The sequence below is a fragment of the Sceloporus undulatus genome, chromosome 8 (genome assembly GCF_019175285.1).
Source record: "Sceloporus undulatus isolate JIND9_A2432 ecotype Alabama chromosome 8, SceUnd_v1.1, whole genome shotgun sequence".
Classification (NCBI taxonomy): Eukaryota; Metazoa; Chordata; class Lepidosauria; order Squamata; family Phrynosomatidae; genus Sceloporus; species Sceloporus undulatus.
In genome coordinates, this window is record NC_056529.1 from 6,175,215 (window position 1) to 6,196,133 (window position 20,919).

The following is a 20,919-nucleotide window of genomic DNA, read 5'->3' on the forward strand; positions in this document are numbered from 1 at the left end:
GTTATATTGATTGCTCTTGCCCTTTCTAATATTCTTTGCGGTTTTATTATTTTAAATTGAATTTTTAATTAAAATACTGTACACACATACCCTTTAAAAATTCTCTCATTAACCATTAAGGCTATAAAACTGTGCAAAATGCTTACTACTTTATTTGCAGCAAAAGATACTTTAACTGTACATATTAAATCATAAATATTTTACATGCTTATCTACCCAATATGCCCCTCATGGCTGGTTTGGACTTGCGCAGAAGCATGAGAGTCTTATCTAAAGAGAATGGGAGAGTCGCTCTTTAAAGAACTGTTTTCCTTTCCAGGCCAGATTGTATCCACATTCATGAAATTTCAAAAGACAAACAGAAAGAGTGTCAAGAGTATTTTCTTTATTTGTTCCAGGCTTTGGGGAAGAAGAAAGAAAAGTTTAATCATCAGATCTCTAAACACTGATTGTCTATCCTTACCTAAGGAGACAAAAAAGGTGAACCCAAAGTGAAAATATGAAGCTAGCAAATGGTGCCATGAAGCCAAGAGTCCACCACTATTCCACACCCTTCCACTATCCTTCTTTTTGCAGGGACAGTCCCAATTAATCCTCAATTAATCCTTTTTCAGATGCTTTTAAAATGTTAGCTTTGATTGCTTTTGTTTCTTATCCGATCTATTTCGTTTCTGCAATTATAAAAAAATTAATAAGACTATGATCTGGATACAACCTCAGTTCTGTCTTAAGACAACCATCTTTGCCTCCGCTTTTACTGTCACTCAGTCTATCACTCTCCTTTAATTAATTCATGGTCTTTATCAATACGTATTTGTAAACCTCACTGCATGTGTTCAAGTACCAAAAGGTGTTGAGCATCAATACACACTTGTAAAGTGGGCCCCACCTATCACACCCACACCACAGTTTTTCACCATGTACATCAAATCTCAATGAGGCAAGGGAACTGTTTGTTTTAATTCTGGCAAACATTGTATATCACTCCAAGATGCCCACCTTTGATACTTTTATTTAACAATGACGCTCAGCTTGAGAGACCTATAAGCTTGTTACATCTTGTAATTACATCATTAATAAAGAGATTATGATGTTAATGTCTTCATTATTTATCATGTAAGATATCACTATTTAACAAAAAAAAATTAGAGCTTTGTCCCAATATAGGCCTATCAGAGTTCAAAATATTCTGCAAACTGTTATACTTGACAGACAAACTGAATACATTGGGTCCTTGTTATCATCTGGGGTAGGTAACAAAATCTGTGGATGAGTAAGCCCCATTAAATATAATGGAAAAGGATAATGGTGTCTCTAATATAAAATGGAAAATCAAGGTTTGCTGTTTGGAATGTATACATTTTTGGATATTTTCAAGCCATGGATGCTTGAATCCGTGGATGAAAGAATTGGTGGATAAGGAGGGCTGACTATACAATCTGAATACAAGCAAAAGCAAAACAAATATTTATATGCAACAAGCCTGCTTTAAAAGTAAGAAATGAACCTGTCCATATAGTCTAACAATTAGTTTTGCTTTCCTGTTAGATAAAGGCCTCTCTGGGGTCTCAAATAGTAAGGGAACCCCAAAATGTAGTGTGACTATCCCCTTATGGTTGCAAAACAATGCCATTACAGGGGGATGTAGTGCGAACAATCCTGGGGCCTGTTGGGACCAAGGCATCTCCTGAATCCTTGGCACATGTTCAGCCCTGGTTTAAAGTGCTGATACAGTTAATAAATTAAACCTACATTCAGGAAACACACCAGAATCACATATTGAAATATTCATGTAATCAAGATAAAATGATAAAATACACTGACTACATGTTATGACTATCTATTACTCCTTTTACATCTCGCCAAGAACAAAAAATAAAGTACCGAAAACAGTTCTTTTATTTGGAAAATCTTTTCCTGCGTACATCACTAGTGATTATGAATTGAAATTTAAGAACCTGGGCAGAGAATAAGAGCCACCACAAGCAAATATTACATCATTTTTGAAAAGCTGCCCGATTAGGAAGGGGTCTTTTCACTTTCTACTACTCCAAGGTCTGCTTCAATTTGTCCTGTGGTTGTTGGAGGGTTTTCCATCTCAAAACAGAAAATTCTTGCTCCCTTGTTATTTAAATACACAGCCAAAGTGGTCTCTCACTGTTCCCTTTGCTGATTCATTTGTTTCTGTATAAAGACACCTTCGTTCAATTCTTGCTCAGCCATGGGAGCAGTTTGTCATTCTTCAGCTTGCAACATTCACATGCTTATAAATGAGCTGGCTGATCAATGCGGCATATTTAGTACTTAGGGAACTGTCTGACTGAGCTCATTACAACCCCTTCAAAGTAATTTCCATCTTCACCTTTTTGAGTTGACTCAAATTCCACAATTCCTCCCGCCCCAACCACACACACTGATATGAAACAAGAACAGCCAGTGGTGTCGTTTCCATCACACAAAAGCAAAATCCCCCCTCCAAAATTGCAAAAATTCAAACTCTGCTTTAAAAAAGTGTAGGAAGCATTCTAGTCCTACCTTGTTGACATTTCTGGTCCCACCAGATTTATCCCATAGTCAATTTATGTTTCTGGATGTTTGCAGGACGTACCACAATCCCCACCATCACACCGCTACAAAATTTAGCTTAACAGAGCTAAATGGATGAACAGATTTGTGATACTTATATGTACAGGATGAGGTTCCCTTGTTCCGAATTCCAAAATCTGAAATATTCCAGAATCGTCTACATTGGTGGCTGAAATAGTTGCACCTTTGCTTTCTGATGGTTCAATGTGCACAAACCTGTTTCATGCACAAAATTATTTAAAATATTGTACACAAAACTACCTTCTGGCCCTATGTAAAAGGTGTCCTGTTGTCATTGTTAACTAGCTTAAATGAATTTGATGTTTAGATTTGGGTGAAATTTTCAAGATATCTCATTATATATATATATATATATATATATGCAAATATTTCAGAATCCAAAAAACTGTGAAAACCAAAACACTTCTGGTCCCAAACATTTCAGTTAAAGGAGGTTCAGCCTGTAGCATATCTTGCTATAGGTATTATGACTATCCTCTGATGAGAAATACTGATACAGTGCACCCGCGTTATACGTGGGTGCGTTATACGCAGCTTTGAGCGTATGCGCTAAAGCCGCACAGAAGCGCGCAGGGCGCACGGGGTGGCACATCCCATTCAGATTAGGGGCCGCCACGCGCACGAGCCCCATTCATTTGAATGGGACTCAAGCATAGGCAGAATTTGCCTTATGCAGGGGGGTCTGGAACGGATCCCCCACGTAAGACAAGGTCCCACTGTATAATAATTATCATAATAGTTAAAAAATATCAACAAGTGCATCTTCTGCCTGAGTACTTACAAATTCTTAGACCGAAATGCTTCAGCAAAGTCTTGTACACTCCGAAGAGATGCAAGGTCTAAAGTCATTGCTTCTACCTTGGCTTTGTGCTAAAATAGAAAAAAGGGGTAGGGTTAAAAAAAGCAAGAGGGTTAGTTCACAGGATCATGTTATATCTAATGAACAAAGGCACATTTTAAAATTCCTTTGTTTAACATTAGAATATTATTGTGGATACAAATCAAGCTGGGGAAGGAAAACCAACACAGAATATATAGTGTCAAATGCTATATTCTAAATCTGTGACACTACTAAATGTATAGGAACTGTTCCCAGCAGTTTTTTGATACTGGAAACAGATAATCAAGAGCAACTCATTCTTAAACAATTTAAGTTTGTCTAGAACAGGTCTACTCAGAGTGGTGGGCTCTGGACCAATATCAGTTTGCAAGGCATTGGCTGCTGGTTTATGAGGTTGCAATACAAGGCTAGTGTGATATGTACAACTGAGATGGTCATTAAACTTTGGCAGATCTATGGTAGTTGACGAAAGACAGAATACTCTGAGCTGTTCCGAGAATATTCTAGCCTCAAAGCACAGGAAAAATCCATTTGAGAAAAGGCACACTTTTACAACTGTCTCTCTTGGAAAGCAAACAAAAGTGCTACGACTGCATGCAGAGAGGCATAGGGAAAGCCACTACTGTCCGCCTCTGTTTCAGCTAAGCTTCCTTTTCTCTAAGGCTGTAAGTGCCATCTAGGTAGCTGGATCTGTGAGTCCCACCATTCAGTTGCCATACTGTCTGGAGCTGATAGGGTATATCATCCAACATATTAGCTTATACTTTGTAAACTGCTTAGGGAGTGCTTAAGTGCACTGGTAAGTGGTATAGAAATTCACTTGCTATTGCATGTTTGAAGAATGTCAGGACTGGGGAGGCTGGTCAAGAATCAAAAGCATGCAGGTCATGTATTTGTAACCTACATTTGTGCACTGGAACATGTGTACAGAAGGCTCCATTCAGACATGAGCAAGAACAATGAAGAAAGCACAATCCTGATTACTTTGCCCACCTTCAAATCTTTGGAGAGAGGGATTCCTTGAACCATGTTTCTGTCCCAATAGACCCTCCACAAGCAGAACTATCCCTCTTATCGAAACCAGAAGTGGCCAGAGGTCTGGAAACTGCTAGGAAGGAGTTTGGGGATTAAATCTTCCCATTCCTGCTCTAGCGCATGGAAGGGCCACACAGACTGGGTTATCATCACCAGTCAGAATTTGCACTTGGTTAAAACAAAAAAGTAAAAAAGAAAAACAGTGATCATTAATACGTTTCTTCTACTTTCCAACCTTCCACCGTAGCAAAGGTTATCCTTTCTCTCCCTTCTGTTTTAATGCAGTGATGCTCTGTTCTCATTTCCAAAAGGAAATTCAAAGAAAGGGAGTGCTACCAACACAAGGACAACGAGGGGTCAAAAAACATCAAGTAGTTCAACAGACTAAACCACAAGCTGTTAGTTACTATGCTCTTGGGAACAGTGATTCAAGCCCACACACTATTACTCAGGTAATGCTTTCGCTCTTGGTGTCAGGCTGCAGGTTTCTGCTATTGGATCCAAGAATAAAGAGGAAGAATCTGCAATATTGCATAGATGACGGTGGGGAGAAAGTAATGCCTCTACTATTCTTTCACAAGAAGAAATCCTTGTGAAATAATAAGCAAGCTGTGCCTATGGGTAAAATAAAAATATTAAAAAATGATAAATGGGCAATTATGATATATAGATGACAAATCCAAGCTATGAATATGGGTTTCTACTCTGCCAGTTGAGCCAGTGAACTGAAACCACCCATCTAATAACAATACATTCTCCGCTGCCAGGATAATCAATGTGCCTTTACTTCCAACAGTTAAAACTCATTTGTACTTCTGCCGCTTTTTAGACTTGTCATAGCAAAGGTTATTGGGAACACTAAGACCGGGTAGACGCATTTCTTGAGTAGCTCAAGGAGAAGCTTTTAAAAGTTCATAACCGCAAACATATATATATATATATATATATATAGTAACTTCTTTTCTAGAGTAACAGCCAAATTATGCCAAAGATTTTATATATTATAAAGACATACACATTTGCAATCATAACACAACTTTAACAGTAAGGTATAAAAAGTTAAAGCCTAGTCAAGCCTGGCTTTAGCGCTCTCTTTCTTTTTAACTTGACCCAAATGTTTCATTTGCATGCTTTGCTCTGTGTCCCTGAAGACTAGGCAGCATCCCCCCCTTTTCCAATTGTTGTTTCAAATTTTAACTTACTTTTGCCATGGTCTGAATGATTACACAAGTTGTGAAATGCATAAAAAATGGTGCATGTAGGCTATTATCTCATTTCACGGGTTCCAGGTATGAGTTTGCAAGAACTAAGCAGAGCGATAGAAGGCAGGGAGTCTTGGATATGTCTCATCCACAGGGTTGCCATGGGTCAAAATCAGTTAACAACAAGCAACCATAGAAGTAATACAAGACATTTATCCAAACTACAAGATTCCATATACCACATCCTATATTCTGTGATGTCTAAGTGTTGAGGGATAACCATGTTAGTCAATGTAGTATTAACAATAAAATGTCAGTCTTGAACCACCTTACAGATGGACAAATAAATGACAGTATAAGCATCTGTGAACTTAGGGCCCATTTTGTAGGATGTGTTCATTAAGCAGTTACTCTTATTTTTAATGAAGTGTTTTCAGCCATGGCAAAATATTCTCTTTATAACAGTCAGAAAAGAGAAGATTTGTTGATTGAATTCTACTAAATTCTGCCTTGCTGGAGAAGCATCTAAACAAACCATGAATATTTGGTGTCTTCTTTATATATTTGAATAATGTGTCAGCTGTGAATGCTTTAACTTGTCTCTCTGCCCAAATACCCCTGGCTTCTTCTGACCTCTAAATATGTTAAATGGTTGATAATTGTCAAGATCTAAGTTATCCTCCCCGACATTGAAGTAAATAGAATGATCCTCTCTCCCACCCCAGGAGAAACTGAGTTCCAAAATACCATTATTAAATGCCAGAAATGTCCCGTGTTAGTGTTGAACAAATCCAAGACAACCGCTCAGGATATAATTGGCAATATTTTGTACTCAGACTTAGAAAAATGCTTATCAAGTCAGAAGTTTTAAGCAGAAAGTGAAAACACTCAGAAAGCTAGCAATCTACAGTTAGCAATGCACTCACTTTACAGCTGAAAAACTGTTTAGAAATGAACAGTGCATGGTACAGTAGTTTGGCAGTAAACACGATTGTGCATTTACATCTCAGTCCTGAAGAAGGAGCCTTTCTTCAAAATAGGATTTTTCATTCTAATGCAGGCGATGATTTACATTAAATATAGGTAAAGCGTGGTTACATTTTCCTGAAGGATTGCAAGGAAGTGGAGAGAACTACAATAAGTTGAAGCATAAAAGCTTTCTCTGTCATAATATTTATTATAATGGCATATAAAAGAGCCGAAATAAATAATAGATGACTAAAGGTAAATTCACATGATAAAGAATCCTTCAGCAAATACCATTACTTGTGGCTGCTCTGGTTTTATACACAGTTGAAGACTCTTAATAAATAAACTCTAGTCTCCATAACTTATATAAGTGCTGGGGAGGAGCAGAACGCAAGATGTACTTTAAAAGGCCCAGAGTGGACGCTACCTAATTTATTACATAATTATTTTCTCTATGCATATACATTATACATTTTGGGATATTTTTTGAAAAAGCTTTATTTCATCCTCCAAAATACTGTAGGAAGCACAGTGCTAAAAACATTTAACTCTTTGACAAGCTGAGGAGACAAAATAGACTCCGGTTTAATACAGGAAATCCCAATTGTCCGGACTTGTCCACACAGACCAGTCGGAGAAGACAGGAGATACTTCTACATAGAGGAAACTGTATTTATAGTCTAAGGGTAAAATGTATGTAAGGATAAAGGATTGCCGAAGGGGTGGAAAAGCCAAATGGAATTTTGTACAGAAAACCTTCTCCTCGGGTCTACAGTATGTAAATTCATTAGAATCAAAGTTCGGTTGACACTAGCCTGAACGACTCGGCGGCACAGACAAATTAAATCCAGATCAGAGTGTGCCATTAGGATAAAGCATGGCAATTTTGATGCATGGGTTATGACAGTCGACAATGTCCAGCGATCGCTGGTAATCATGAACCCCATGCAAGATGGATGAAAACAAGGAAATGCTTTTATTCCAGTTTCAGGCTGTAAATATTATAGTCCCTAATGCATGCACTCGGTGGAGAAGAGTATTTATGTTAGGCAGGCTTTATAAAGTCATGCATGTATTTTGAATGCTAGGAGATTACCTTTCAGCCAGCTGAATGGGGCAAATGAATCACATGGTGCAAAGCTTTAAGGCCAACCGAAGATATGTGGCGTGTTTTCAGAATCGGTTCCTTTACAGCGTTTGAGATAACTTACGGAAGGCCATTAGAGGCCCTAGTGGATGGAATAATTTTACCCTCATTTTTCTTCTTTTTCTCTCTGCCTCAGTTGTTTCCCTAAAAGACATTTCATGTTTTGCATCCAGGAGTTTTAAGAGGTGCCTGGCTTAAGAACAACGGCTTGGTGGACATTTTCCCTAGTTATCTTGCTAACATCTTTACAGGGACTTGATTGAGAAGAGATGGGAAGTCAGCCACTATATCAGAAGACATGTGTATTATGGGTTGGGCTGTCATTCCTTTCTCCTATTGGTCTAAAACACAAGAATAGTTCTTCTTTCGTATGCTTTGCACAAATTCCTAAGGATTGTTCTTAAGGATGGTTTCAATCATACAAACTGAAATCAGAATCCAAAAGGCTTCATTAGAGCACACTAAGGGGTTTAGCAAGATTTTTCTTTGATTGCTTCCCTCTCTAAACAGCAGAATTGCTTGTCCAGCTTTAAACATATTTAGCATGGTCTCATGGTTTGAGTGCTAGGAGAACAAGGTGTATGAATCCTTGGTTCAGCCATAGAAACCCATTGGGTGGCCTTGGGCAAATCATGGAAACTTGGTAAACCTCACTAGAAGGTAATGGCAACCCCCCACCCTACCCACCAGATAAATCTTGTCAAGAAAACCCTGTCATAGGGTCACCTTAGGGTTACCATACATCAGGAATGACTTGAAGGCACACAACAACAAATATTAGGGACAATGTTTTATATGAGGAACACAAGATCCAAGTTTCCTTGGAGAGACAAGATGACCCTTCTGACCCTGGTCTTCTTTTGTGGAGGTGTTTTTCTGGTACTGTATGTGATTTCTATGATTCTATAGCAATATACAGTGGTACCTCCAGGAGGGACTTTGAATGGAGAATCCAAAGGTGATTCCAGACTGGCAGCTATTAGCATTAATAAGCATTTATCTTATCCTCTGTGAATTGCAACAGACTTTCCACACTATTTGAGGACATGATGCTCATGTCAAACCAATGGTGTAGATACTGCTCTTCCATCTTTCTACGTGTGGCAAAGCATGTAGCTGAACCTAGCACAGTTCAACAAACATTTCTATACCTTTTTTCCAGGGTGTACTATTTAAACCCACCATTAATTGCTTTTTAATCAACAAATGTCTGTCTATAAGCACTTCGCTCCATGTATCTGATGAGGTAGACAAACGCTCATGCTACAAACTTCTTTCTCTTAATTTTTAGCCTCAACGGCGCTACGAAATCCCTTTGTAAGCTGAGACTGTCATGCTCTGGACATATCATGAGAGGACATGTGTCATTAGAAAAGGCAATGATGCTTAGTAAGGTGGAAAAGATGAAGACGGCATTTCCAATGAATAGTCTCAATTCAGAAAGCCACACCTTCAAGGCTGTTGAGGATAGAGTGACTTGGAGGTCTCCCATTCATAGGGTTGCCTTAAGTTGAAGTCAACTTGACAGCAGTTAACAACAACAAATATTTACTATTCCAAGCTTCCTAGAATATTTTTATTGTAATTATTTATTGGAGTTATTGGAACAGAGACAGTTCAAAACCTCAACAAACAAAACATATAAAATGGCTTATGTACATGTGCATAAGGTTTTGTGTAGACTATGGGTTGGCAATAGCCATAACTGCAGCTAGATGTATAAACAGAGAATACCATTGGTACAGATAAGAGGTATGGATAGAAATACAGAAATGTTCACACAGACATGAAAAGATACTCCATCTCTCCCCCCCTCCCCAAAATTCATGACCAGAAACAACATTGTGGCCCCAAAACACAGGCATACACTGCAGTGTGCATTAATCCTTCAGACCCTAACAAACCCTGGCAGGGATTCAGTCTGGAATGTATTTACAAAGTGACAAATTATGTTCTATATTATACACATGGAGAGAAAGAGCACCCACAAATAGGCTGATAAATGTCAGCTTGCAGCCATGACAAGTGGTTTAATTTTATTATACAGTAACCACACTTTTCCTCCCAGAGGGACCCAAAGATTTATTTGTTGCAAGGGAGAAAAAAATTCAAGATTATATATGACATAAAGTAATAACTGTAAGATCACTGATGTTCTGGGCAGCCTGCCCTGATGGAAGAATGGTTCACGTAGAAAGACAACGTTGCTTTCGAAATTGTATGTTACGTCGCACATAGTAAATATTCTGCAACACTCTACTGGCCCATCAATATCTGATCATTATGCTTGTAGGATAAATAATGTAGAAGCAAAACACAACGGACTGTTTCACAGAAAAGATGCGAGACTCTGCACAATGAAAAATTGTACACTGGTGCCTCGGGTTACGAAATTAATTCGTTCCGCCATTCCTTTCGTAACCCGAAAATTTCGTAACCCGAAAAGGCTTTCCGTTAGCACTGGAAAGCCTATAGCTGCACTTTGCAGCATTTGAATTTCGCGCCGAAATGAATTTCGTAACCCGAAAAATATTTCGTAACCCGAAACAGTTTTTGCCAATCCAACTTTTTCGTATCCCGGAAATTTCGTAACCCGATCATTTCGTATCCCGAGGCACCAGTGTAATTGGCAAACATAGGAAAAGGACAGGAGTTCTACACTCTTGTCAATTGCGTCCGAATTGCTCATCCAAACGTTCAACAACGATAAACCACAAAGAGCTAATCCAGACGTCATGCAAGTCTTTCCTTCCCATTGTTCTACCCAAGATTCAAGGAAGAGATCAAAAACTTCATTTTTGTGGTTGCTTCTTTAAATTTACTCTAAATTCTCATTCTCCCCAAATTTAGGTTAAGCTTAACTTTGTTTGAAAGGAGCTAACATCAAGTCATGAGTTATGAAGCTGACTTGCTTTAACAACACATAATTAAAATTAACTGCAGTTAAAGGCTCACATTCAGCACTAAATCGCTGTTCAGTACTGATAGAAATAAATACTCAAGGAAAGGGAATGTATGAGGGTAAAGTTTTGCTGAGGCTCATTCCCATTAGAATTTAATGTGCTCTCCAAAGTGGCCAGTGTAATCTATACATTGAGATACAGGGTACATCTAGACTGTAGAAACGACACACTGTCACACCACTTTCAGTTCTGCACTGCCATCCTACATCATCCTGGGTTTTGTAGTTTTACAAGGTCTTTAGACTGTTTTGCCAAAGAGTTCTGGTGCCTCACCAAACTACAGATCCCAGCATTCTGTAGGATGGAGCCATGGCAGTTAAAGTGGAATCAGACTGCATTATTTCTGCAGTGTAGATGCACCCATAGGGATCTTGGGCAAGTCATATCCTCTCAGCCCCCGGGGAAGGTAATGGCAAACCTTCTCTGAACAGATCTTGCCAAGAAAACCCCATGATAGGTTTGCCTTAAGTGTTGACATAAGTCAGAAACAACTTGAAGGCATATAACAAACAACAGCATGTGCCACAGACTGACAAACACTGGGGAGAGTCACTTTTTTAACACCACCCATATCCTCCAACATTTCACAGTGAAAATTCAAGACACGTGGCCAAACAACATCAGAATGTGATCGCTATGAGAAACTTTATTAATGATGAAGAAGCTGTAGAAGAAGCTGCAGCAATTTGCCTTTGCCTAAGCCTACCGGGAAGGACATGATTCCATCCCTTCCTCTCCTCTCCTTCAACTAAGGCTGCATCAGCACTGCAAACACAAGGCAGGTTGACACCACTTTAAATGCCATGGCTCATTGCTATGGTATTATGGGAATTGTACGTTTGTGAGATATTTAGCCTGCTCTGTCAAAGAGCTCTGGTGCCACAACAAACTACAAACCCCTAGATTCCATAGCATTGAGCCATGGCAGTTAAAGCGGTGTCAAACTGCATTGCGTCTGCAGCGCAGATGCAGCCTGAATTATCTGCATGCAAACTATTCTTGCACTTTGAGCTCAGTTTCCGGCAGCTGAAATAAGCTGAGGACAAAGAAGGAAAGTGAGAGGAGGAGAGAGAAACTAAGACATTTTAAAAGCAATGGAAAAAGCAAATAAATCCATACAGTTAGAGGAGATGCACCACCAAATGACAGTGGGATTCAAAATGGGGACTTCTTGATTTAGTGATCACTCTTTCAGCTACTAGCCAACACCAGTTTTTGCCAGCAAGTAGTTTTAACACACAAACACACACACAGAGAGTATATTTTTCTATGTTAACTGCATCTACCAGTTCAACCTTACACATACAGTTTTGACGCATCTCCTTTCTCACGCATCAACATACATACGGAGTTCAGAAAAGAAAAGCTAAGTAAATCGGAAACGGGCTTTTTTTTTTCAAACAGATGTTTATAAACAGAAGGTAACTCATTAAAAAAGAAAAGAAAGAAAAAGCCTGAACCCAGCGCGTGCCATGTTGCATGATTCACTGATGAACCCATTGGAAGTACAGAAAAGAGGGGGGGAGAAAAAGTCTTCCTGGAAAAGCTCCAGAAATTAAAAGGTGCAAACAAGCTGCCTAATACCCTTGCGTAGACTGAATTCTTATGAAGAAAATAAAGTTTATTGTCTGGAAACAGAGAAAGCATGAGGAAAGCACTAACGCAATGGAGGTGAACAATTAGACAGATGTTCACTTAAGGAAATAAAGAGAACAGAAGAAGCCATCGCGGAGGAAATTTTACGAGAATACCGACAACTCTGCACCTCATCAAGGGCATTGGTAAAGTTAAAGCTGCGAAAACTGCTGACGCTACAAAATGCCGCATTCAGGTAACATGGCTTATAGCAAAGTAGCATTATACCCAACCAATTTCAATTTCCACTCTCTTATGTGCAGTCCCCCTGCCCCCAGTTTACCCATTTTCCCCTCCCCAAGCACCTCTCCAGCCAAAAAGCAGTATCCACAGACTGCGTTGTAAGTCAAGAAAATGAAACGCATCTCCTTGTGGGATATGATACATCCCGATATATCACATCCCACAAGTAAATGCATTTTCATTTTCTTTGGTGGGGTTTAATTTTATTTCTTTGCACCTGATAACCCATTTCAATATAAGCAAAATGCACCTTCCTATTCCTTACATTTGCTAAATGGCATTAACAAGTAAATGCTTCTCAATGTTTAGGGAGGGGAAATGCAGAAATACATACTGGGGCAGGATTGTTCTTGAATGACTTTATATATATACACACACACACTATAGATAAAGCAACAAACAACTGCCTCTCACCCAGTAAATATATCTGTAGTTAACAAGGGCTTTTGTAGGATTTTATTTTATTTTCTGGACACTATACTATTCAATATCTGGTTTTTTTTTTTTTCTGTTTCGTGTTTTGATTTGTGTTGCCATTCTGCTGATATGTTCACTTTAGCTGCAGCAGCACAATTTCTCTGAAGTCAGAAATAAGTCTTTAGTAAGGTCAATACACTCTGCTTCTTGATGCCTGTAAGCCAAACAAATAAATAGAAGGGTTTTTCCAAATGTCAATTCAAAAACCCACTATTTAGTCTAAGAGGGTAAGTGTTTTCATTGGTTGCAACAGTGAGACAATTCGGCCCTTCTTTCCTCTTAAACCATAACACATTTTGAAAAGTGTTGAGTGTAGGTCACTGAAAGCATCTGTTCCTTTCTCTGGACGCACATGTTCACAAGTCAAAACAGAACCCAAAAATTATAATATTGTCAAACACTTTCAGTTTACATCCAATTACAAATTTGTATTCACATCGTTTCTTTTACTAATAAAAAAGAGGTTGGGGTAAAGGTGGGATAACGTTAACCAACGAGTTACATAACATCCAAATGTTCGGCACCAAAATGCTTTTGGAAGAGTTTTAAGCAAATGTGTGTTTTAATTGTCTCAAGTACTGGAGCAGCCAAAAGCCTTATTAGAAAGTACAATAAAATGAAATTGTGGGTTAGCAATACATCAGTATAAGAATTCTGCAGTCTTCTAGATGTGTGGCTGTAAATCCTAGCAAACCTAGCCAGTTTAGCCAGTGGTGAGGAATGCTGGGAGTTGCAGTTCAACAGCATCATTCAAGATTCATTCAAGGAAGAACCATTTTAAGATGAACCTACAATTTTAGAAATTGAAATGGCGGCTGAGATCAGAGCGCTTGGGACAAATAAGCCACTAGGAAAGATGGCATACCAACTGAGCAGCTTCAGTCTCCAAAGACAGGCTCTACTCTAGTTTTAACTAAAACCTGTCAACAAATATGGAAACAAAGGAATGGCCAGCGGATTGATGCATCGTAGATGCGGAAATTCAAGTCAACTTGACCACAATTAAAAACAACAACAATGCCCAGCCACTGAACATTCTTCTACTTCCAAAGTGCACTGCATGTTTAAAAGATGCCTCAGATCTGTAGGAGCAATAAAAAGGGAATCGGCAAAATGGCTAAATATAAATGGCAAATATGTATTCTGTTTATCACCAGAACAGCAAACTATACCATACTGATCCCATTTAGTACCAATTTTATAGTTTATCATTATCTCTGATGAATGACAAGCCAAATTTGTGTCTGACATTATCACAAACCACAGGGCTCAGGACTGACCAGACCGCACAACTACTCCCCTCACAGAGCTGACCAAGAGCAGGCATGTTAATTCATCATCCTGTCAAAATAATGACATTCATTCATAAATACCATTCCAGCCTCCTCTACACCTGACTGGATATTCAGTTCAGCCCAGCAAAAAATACTCATTATACATTTTCTCCTTCTGGACTTTGGATAACATAACTCACCAGATTTGACTGGGGGATGATGTGCATGCACACATAAACACACACGCACACCTTGAACAAGATTCAAAAGGTTGAAGGACAGTGCTGTGAGAAGATAAGAAGTGTTACAACAGCTTGATTTAACAGTGAAACCTGTATCTAGAATGTATCTGGAATAAGACAACAGAAACAGAGATCAAGGTGTGTGAATGATTTTGCACACAATCCCCTGCCGCTAAAATTTAGAAGCCAAATAAGTCTCCTTCTGTGCAAGCTCTCCCTTATGATCTGGTGAGAATCTCCTATCTCTCTGTCTTAATATTTTCTATCATAGCTTTAAAAAAAACACTACTGTGTATAAAAGCCGCAGGCATAGTCTGGTAGTACATGACAGAACAGACTTATTGAAGGTGAGATTAATGACTGACACAGGTGCTCTCAGTAGTTAGCTCTTCCTAGACTCTGAGGAACTATCAATGACCCATCTGTGATATGAGGCTCAAACCTTCACGGCATGAGACTAGGAGCACATTCACACAACACAATTATGCCAGCCTGATTCCACTTTAACTGCCATGGTTCCAGCCTACAGAATCCTGGGATTTGCAGTTCAAAATTCAGAGAGCTCAAGTGCATCAGCTAACTACGAACACTAGGATTCCATGGAAGGCATCCACAACAGTTAAAGTGGAATCATAGTGCTATAATTGTAAGGTGTGAAAGGACCTAGGTAGGACTGTGAGCCTAAACTGTGAAACTAAAATTGGAGGAGGCTGCTATAGGGACACAGATGGAGTGGAGTCCATCAGAGAGGGCTGATTTTAGGAGGCCCTCACACCTGAAGTTGGCAAGAGATTCTGGAAATGGGCAACCTGGGAATGGCCTACCGTGTATGCCACTTTTAATTCCATGACGGAATTAAACTGGAATATGTGTGTACCTTATGGCAATCCAATTAATTTTATAAGTTATTCTTAGGCAAGGATACTGTACTCAGAGTTGGTTTTGCCAGTTCCTTCCTCTGAAATATACCCTACAGCACCTGGTCTTTGTTGGCAGTCTCCCATCAAAGTTCTAACTGATCTTAGTTTCCAAGATCAGATGGGATCTGGTGCCTTTAGGGTATTCAGACCCAATTCAACTGGTACAACATGAAATAATGCCATGTCGATTCCTTAAAGGCCAGATAAGGCATCTTGCTTATTAATTTATTGTCTTTTTCTTTAGGTCACATATATTCTATTTTTACACCTAAAAGATATTCAAGGCTGCTTACGATACTAAAATGCAAAATTAAAATAAACCATCTTAATCAAAACAGAAGACAAAAGCCCGCCATTTAAAAATGATGGCCAAGATGGTACATCACAGACTACGATGCATAGTTTTGTGACAATGAAGCTGCATCGCTGAAATAATCCACCATCGTGTCAGAGAACTGCAACGATGCACAATAGGGCACTACACAAGATGTCCGAGTGCACAAGAAGCACCATGTACTTTGGAGGCATTTTTCTGGCCAGGTGCAGATTAAGTCCAAGAAACCCTAAACTTCATATGATAAACAGAGACTGTCTGGTCATCTGTTGGGAGCACTTTGTCTTTCTGCATGGCAAGGGGTTGAACTGGATTCCCATTGTGATCTCTCCCAGCTCTATGATTCTATGAACCCTATGCTAATATATTAATGATAATAAAGTACAACCACTCATGGTCAGGGCTTTGGGAGAAGAAGATATTAACAACCAGTTACTGGTGTAGGGAATGGGATCTAGGGAAAGGAGAAACCACAACGACCTCAGAACTTTTGCCACTCTCTGCCTCAGCAGCATGATGGTAGCACCCATTATGTTAGATACCTTGAGGCTGAACAGGGTAAGGAAAGAATAAAGCTATGCTTTGTGAATAGACCAGATGCTTAATATTCTTGTCATCAAATTTTCTACAACATCAAATTTTGAAACTGTTCATTATGAAGATGTTCACTGAATTGCTTTAGAAACACTGGATTAATAATCATTGAGAGCAAAGACACTAGAAGGCAAAAGTAAGGAAATAAACTTGTTGGATTAGCCACAGAGGAAAAAGAAGCAGCCGCATGAAGATGTTCAGTCCCATATAAGGCAAAAGAAGATCACTTTTGCCCAACTTTTTTTATCCGACCACTTCGAATTTCAGAGTTCCTCCAAAGCTTATCAAAAATTTGGTGATGAGAAGATCCCCTAAGTGTGCCTCCTATCATTTCACAGATGAAGATCAAGGACACATGTGGTCAAGCAATGTCAGAATGTGGTCAAAATGGCAAAAGTCATGTTCAATTTTAAACAGAGGATAAATGGCCATCTGTCAGGAATGCTTTGATTGTTCATTCCTGCATGGCATAATGGGGATGGACTGGATGGCCCTTGAGGTCTCTTCCAGCTGTATCATTCTATGATTCTGTCTTACTACATGGGTTGATGGTGCAGCTGACCACTCACATGTATGTGTGATCTATTCACATGTGGGAAATAAAACAAAATCTATGGGCAGCAATGGTACCCATGGCATAACAGACTCTTCTCTCTCCTCGCACCGGTGTGAAACGTCCACATGCTGGTGAGATACCGGTAGTTTGTACTTTCCAGCTTGATTCAGAGCAACCTTTGGATTATTTTGCTCTGGCGTTTAGCCCTGGAGCCTGACTTCATGCCAGTTTCCTCCCACGTTGGCCACATACATCATTTAGACAGTTAGTGGAACTATGTCTTATTGCTCATATGGACAGCCCCTCAGTTATATTGGAGATTTGACACAAGCACTTAAGGACACATGACACTGAGATGCAAGGCCTTTCCAAATGGTGTACTTCACTCTATTGCAGAAGACAAACAAACATGGTGCTAGAGAATGAAAGCTCTCCATATCCAAGGATGTAACACACACACACACACACACACACACACATTCTCTCTATATATATATAATGTAAAAGGCAATGCTAATCTAGATCCTGGTGACACATGGGATAGGAAGCTCAGCATTGGGAAAAGTGAGGAATTATAGTGTTTCAAAGAATACCAGCAATATCTTCTGTTACTGAAAGCCAGCATTGATCTAATCCATAGGCAGGATAAGGCTGAAACTTCTCTAATTGGGAAAATCAAGATTTCTTTTTCTACCAGACTAGAAAGCCAGAGAGGATCTCAGTGCTGTTGATTATATACTCTGCGCTCTATGGATGCCAATGATCCAATTACAGCCACGTAAACAAAGCATTTTGCTATGCTTAGCCCAAATTGTGGCACTCAGTGCTTAAAGTTATTAGAGATTCTAAATTACTTTTTAATTCCAAATTGCCCCAGTAGACTTCTTTTGAATATAGCTTTTTTCCCTAATTAGCTGCACCAGCACTACCACTTTTTTTTTAATGCTTCGGTTATGCTCTTTGCAAAGAGCATCAAGATCTGCAAACCCTTTTCAAAGCTAAGACACATCTCTTAATATGACAGTTAGGAAAGGCGAAACCAGGAGCATGTTTCCCAACCATCTCGTCTCTCAAATATTACACATGGGTCAAACGTAATCCTATCAACACCTGATATTTACAGGGCAGTGCCTTTATTCTCCAGTAATAAGAAACAAAACAAACTGGAGGCTTCATTTTCAATGTTAGATATCTGCATGTGTTTTTAATCTGTGGTCTTTCCCTGTCTCACCTATCTGTTGACCCAACCGAGCAATAAATAGGAAGACTACAATTTAAGAATGTATATGTCCCAAAGTTTAGAAGATTCTATTAGCAGCATCTACAGATGTCAGAATCGTTCACCTGCAGGTGTTAATAGACCACTGCCTGCAAGCCTATCGGTGGAGAACAGCTGCTGGAAAATTGAGTCAGTTGTTTCTAAGGGTGCAAAAAAATGAAGCAAAAAATAACAGGAGACAATGATGCTATTGAAGTTAAATGTAGGAAACATTATTAACAAAGAACGAGCTGCAGAAAAACAGGGAAAAGTAATACAAGTCAATTCCACTTGCAATACGGCCAAAAAGCTAACCATAATGACAAAAAGACGGCGTGTGATCAACATATGGTGTGATTCGGAGGTCGTTCCAACTCTGAAAAGAAGTCAAGACACGACAAATGAAAGAGAAGATTTATACCAGGGTGTCAAATTTAAAGAGCTGCTTTAGGCACATCCAATGCCATGGGCATACCACCTGGGCATACTTTTTGTTCTTTGTTTTCATTAGTACCGCACTATGCCAAATCTCTAATTGATTTTGAAACCACCCATCCCCAGCTTTAAAAGTGACTCTGTACACAGCATAGGAGGCTATTGCTGCAGATAAAGAAGCCATATTCCTTTTTGTGTGTTCAAATAGTTGAGCAAGACTTTGGGTCCTAACCTGTCTCTATTTGTACTCTAAAGTAACATTTTTGCATGTGTTATCCTTAGTCAGATATGCCCTTAAAGCCTTCAAAGTCAAAGGCTTACACTACAACCATCCTGATTTAGCAGGGAGAGTCCAGATACCTCTGTCATCCCACTTTTTTCAGCTGCTTTAAAAATATCCTGGAATTAACTGGAGTGTGTCCAAAGGAGGGCGACCAAAATGGTGAAAGGTCTAGAAACCATGTCTTACGAGGAGAGACTTAGGGAGAAAGATGGGGAAAAGATGGGGCAAGGACATCTGATAATCTCCAGAGTCACAAACTAAATTCAAAATGCAAAAGTAGATTGCAGTCAACTTGGGTGGGAGAAGAGGAAAAGAAGAGACAGAACCTCACTTTTCCCAGTAGGCTCAAGCAAAAGCAAACTGCTATGGCCTGTCCTAGTTTATATGCTCTTCTTCATTTATAACTTTTGCCATCTTGACTATACCCTGATGTTGCTTGTCCACATATGCCCTAGTTTGCATTTATGAACTGTTGGAGGGTATGCCCATAGTTGACAAAATAACTTGCACTGATGGTTAATCTTTATGTAGAATCACCATATGCATCTGTCAGCAACTGTGTGGACATAGTTGATATTTAATGTGCAGCAAGAATGTGTTTTGCCATTGACGTCTGCTGAAGATGAGCATGTGGGACATGCCCAAAGTCATCCAGTGGACTTCCATGGCTGACCAGGATTTTGAACCCTGGTCTCCCTGAATTCATTGGCTTTCATACTTGTATATTTGGCCGAATCGGATAGCCAAAGTCAACAGGATAGATACTACTTTTTGAAAGAGCAGTACCATGACCTGCATGCTATACCTCTTGGAGTCACACAAGCAAAAAGTTGGTCACAAAATTAAATATCCTAAACATACATGACACAACAAGGAAATGATTCTAAATGGTTACACTAATGGTAGAGTCTTTGTGTGTGTCACATACCACAAATTGTTTTCTACAAATATCAAAACTGCTTTTATAGAAGAAAGTAAAGTGCTTGCTCTCAGACAAACACTTCTTTTTATTAACAGTTAAGAAATTAAAGTTAAAGAAGCTTCACACGCAAGGTTTTAAAATAGTTCATCGGTAGTTCAAAATAAAGCCTCAACCCCTTGTTGTTCCATTCCAGTTCCAAGGTTCGTAATTTGAAAATTGACTTTGGGGACTTTTTGCTTGGTCTATTAAAATGATTCATGTTGCATTCAACATAAATTGTGCATACACAGAGGAGGGTTTCCTTCACGTATTCATAACTAAAGTGAATTTTGTACGAGCTGCAGTTTGTGGCAGGGACGCGGTATCATTTGTCTTAATTTTTCTTCAGCATTACATTAGGGCGAGTGCATTTACATTTCCAGGTAAGGCTAAACTTTACTCTGGCTGTAAAGAGAAAAAAGGGAATCAAATCTGCATGTTTATGCAGCATAACATCAAGTATGCCTTTTTACTGTCTTAAAGTACACATGGATTTACTTCTCATTTACCTCTCAGTACAAAGGCAAGCAAAGTGCATGAAATATTTACCATGCATGAATCATATCATGTCCTGAATTAAAATGATAACAACAGACCCTTTGCTTTTCCAAAGCAAAGATACAGCAACAGTCACATACTCTAAGCATTCCCGTCACTCAACGCTGCAAGAGTAATGAAAGCAAAGGAAAGCTCAGTCCCTTTCTTAAAAACTTTTAGGAGGTGCCCATTTGTGGCATGTAAATTAACTAAGTGGAGCTGACACTAGAATGCAAGAACTGCCTCATATAATATTTATTTGGAGGGGGGGGAACCCAGCGCATATAGAAAGCCCAGTAACCAACATCTTAAATATTATTTTTTCAGTACGTAAGTGACAGAACTATAGGTATAGACTAAACAGAAATTACATCTTACACTTTCTGTTCTTCTCATTCGACTCAAT

General features: G+C 39.1%; 1 protein-coding gene across 2 annotated transcripts in view; it reads right to left on the reverse strand.

Moving 5' to 3' along the window:
* WWOX (WW domain containing oxidoreductase) overlaps positions 1-20,919 on the reverse strand; it is a 414,162-nt gene that overhangs the window by 316,306 nt on the left and 76,937 nt on the right. For both annotated transcript variants that reach the window (XM_042480760.1, XM_042480759.1), the window contains exon 6: positions 3,389-3,477. In XM_042480760.1, coding sequence (XP_042336694.1) covers positions 3,389-3,477 — 89 coding nt within the window. The remainder of the gene's footprint in view (positions 1-3,388; positions 3,478-20,919) is intronic.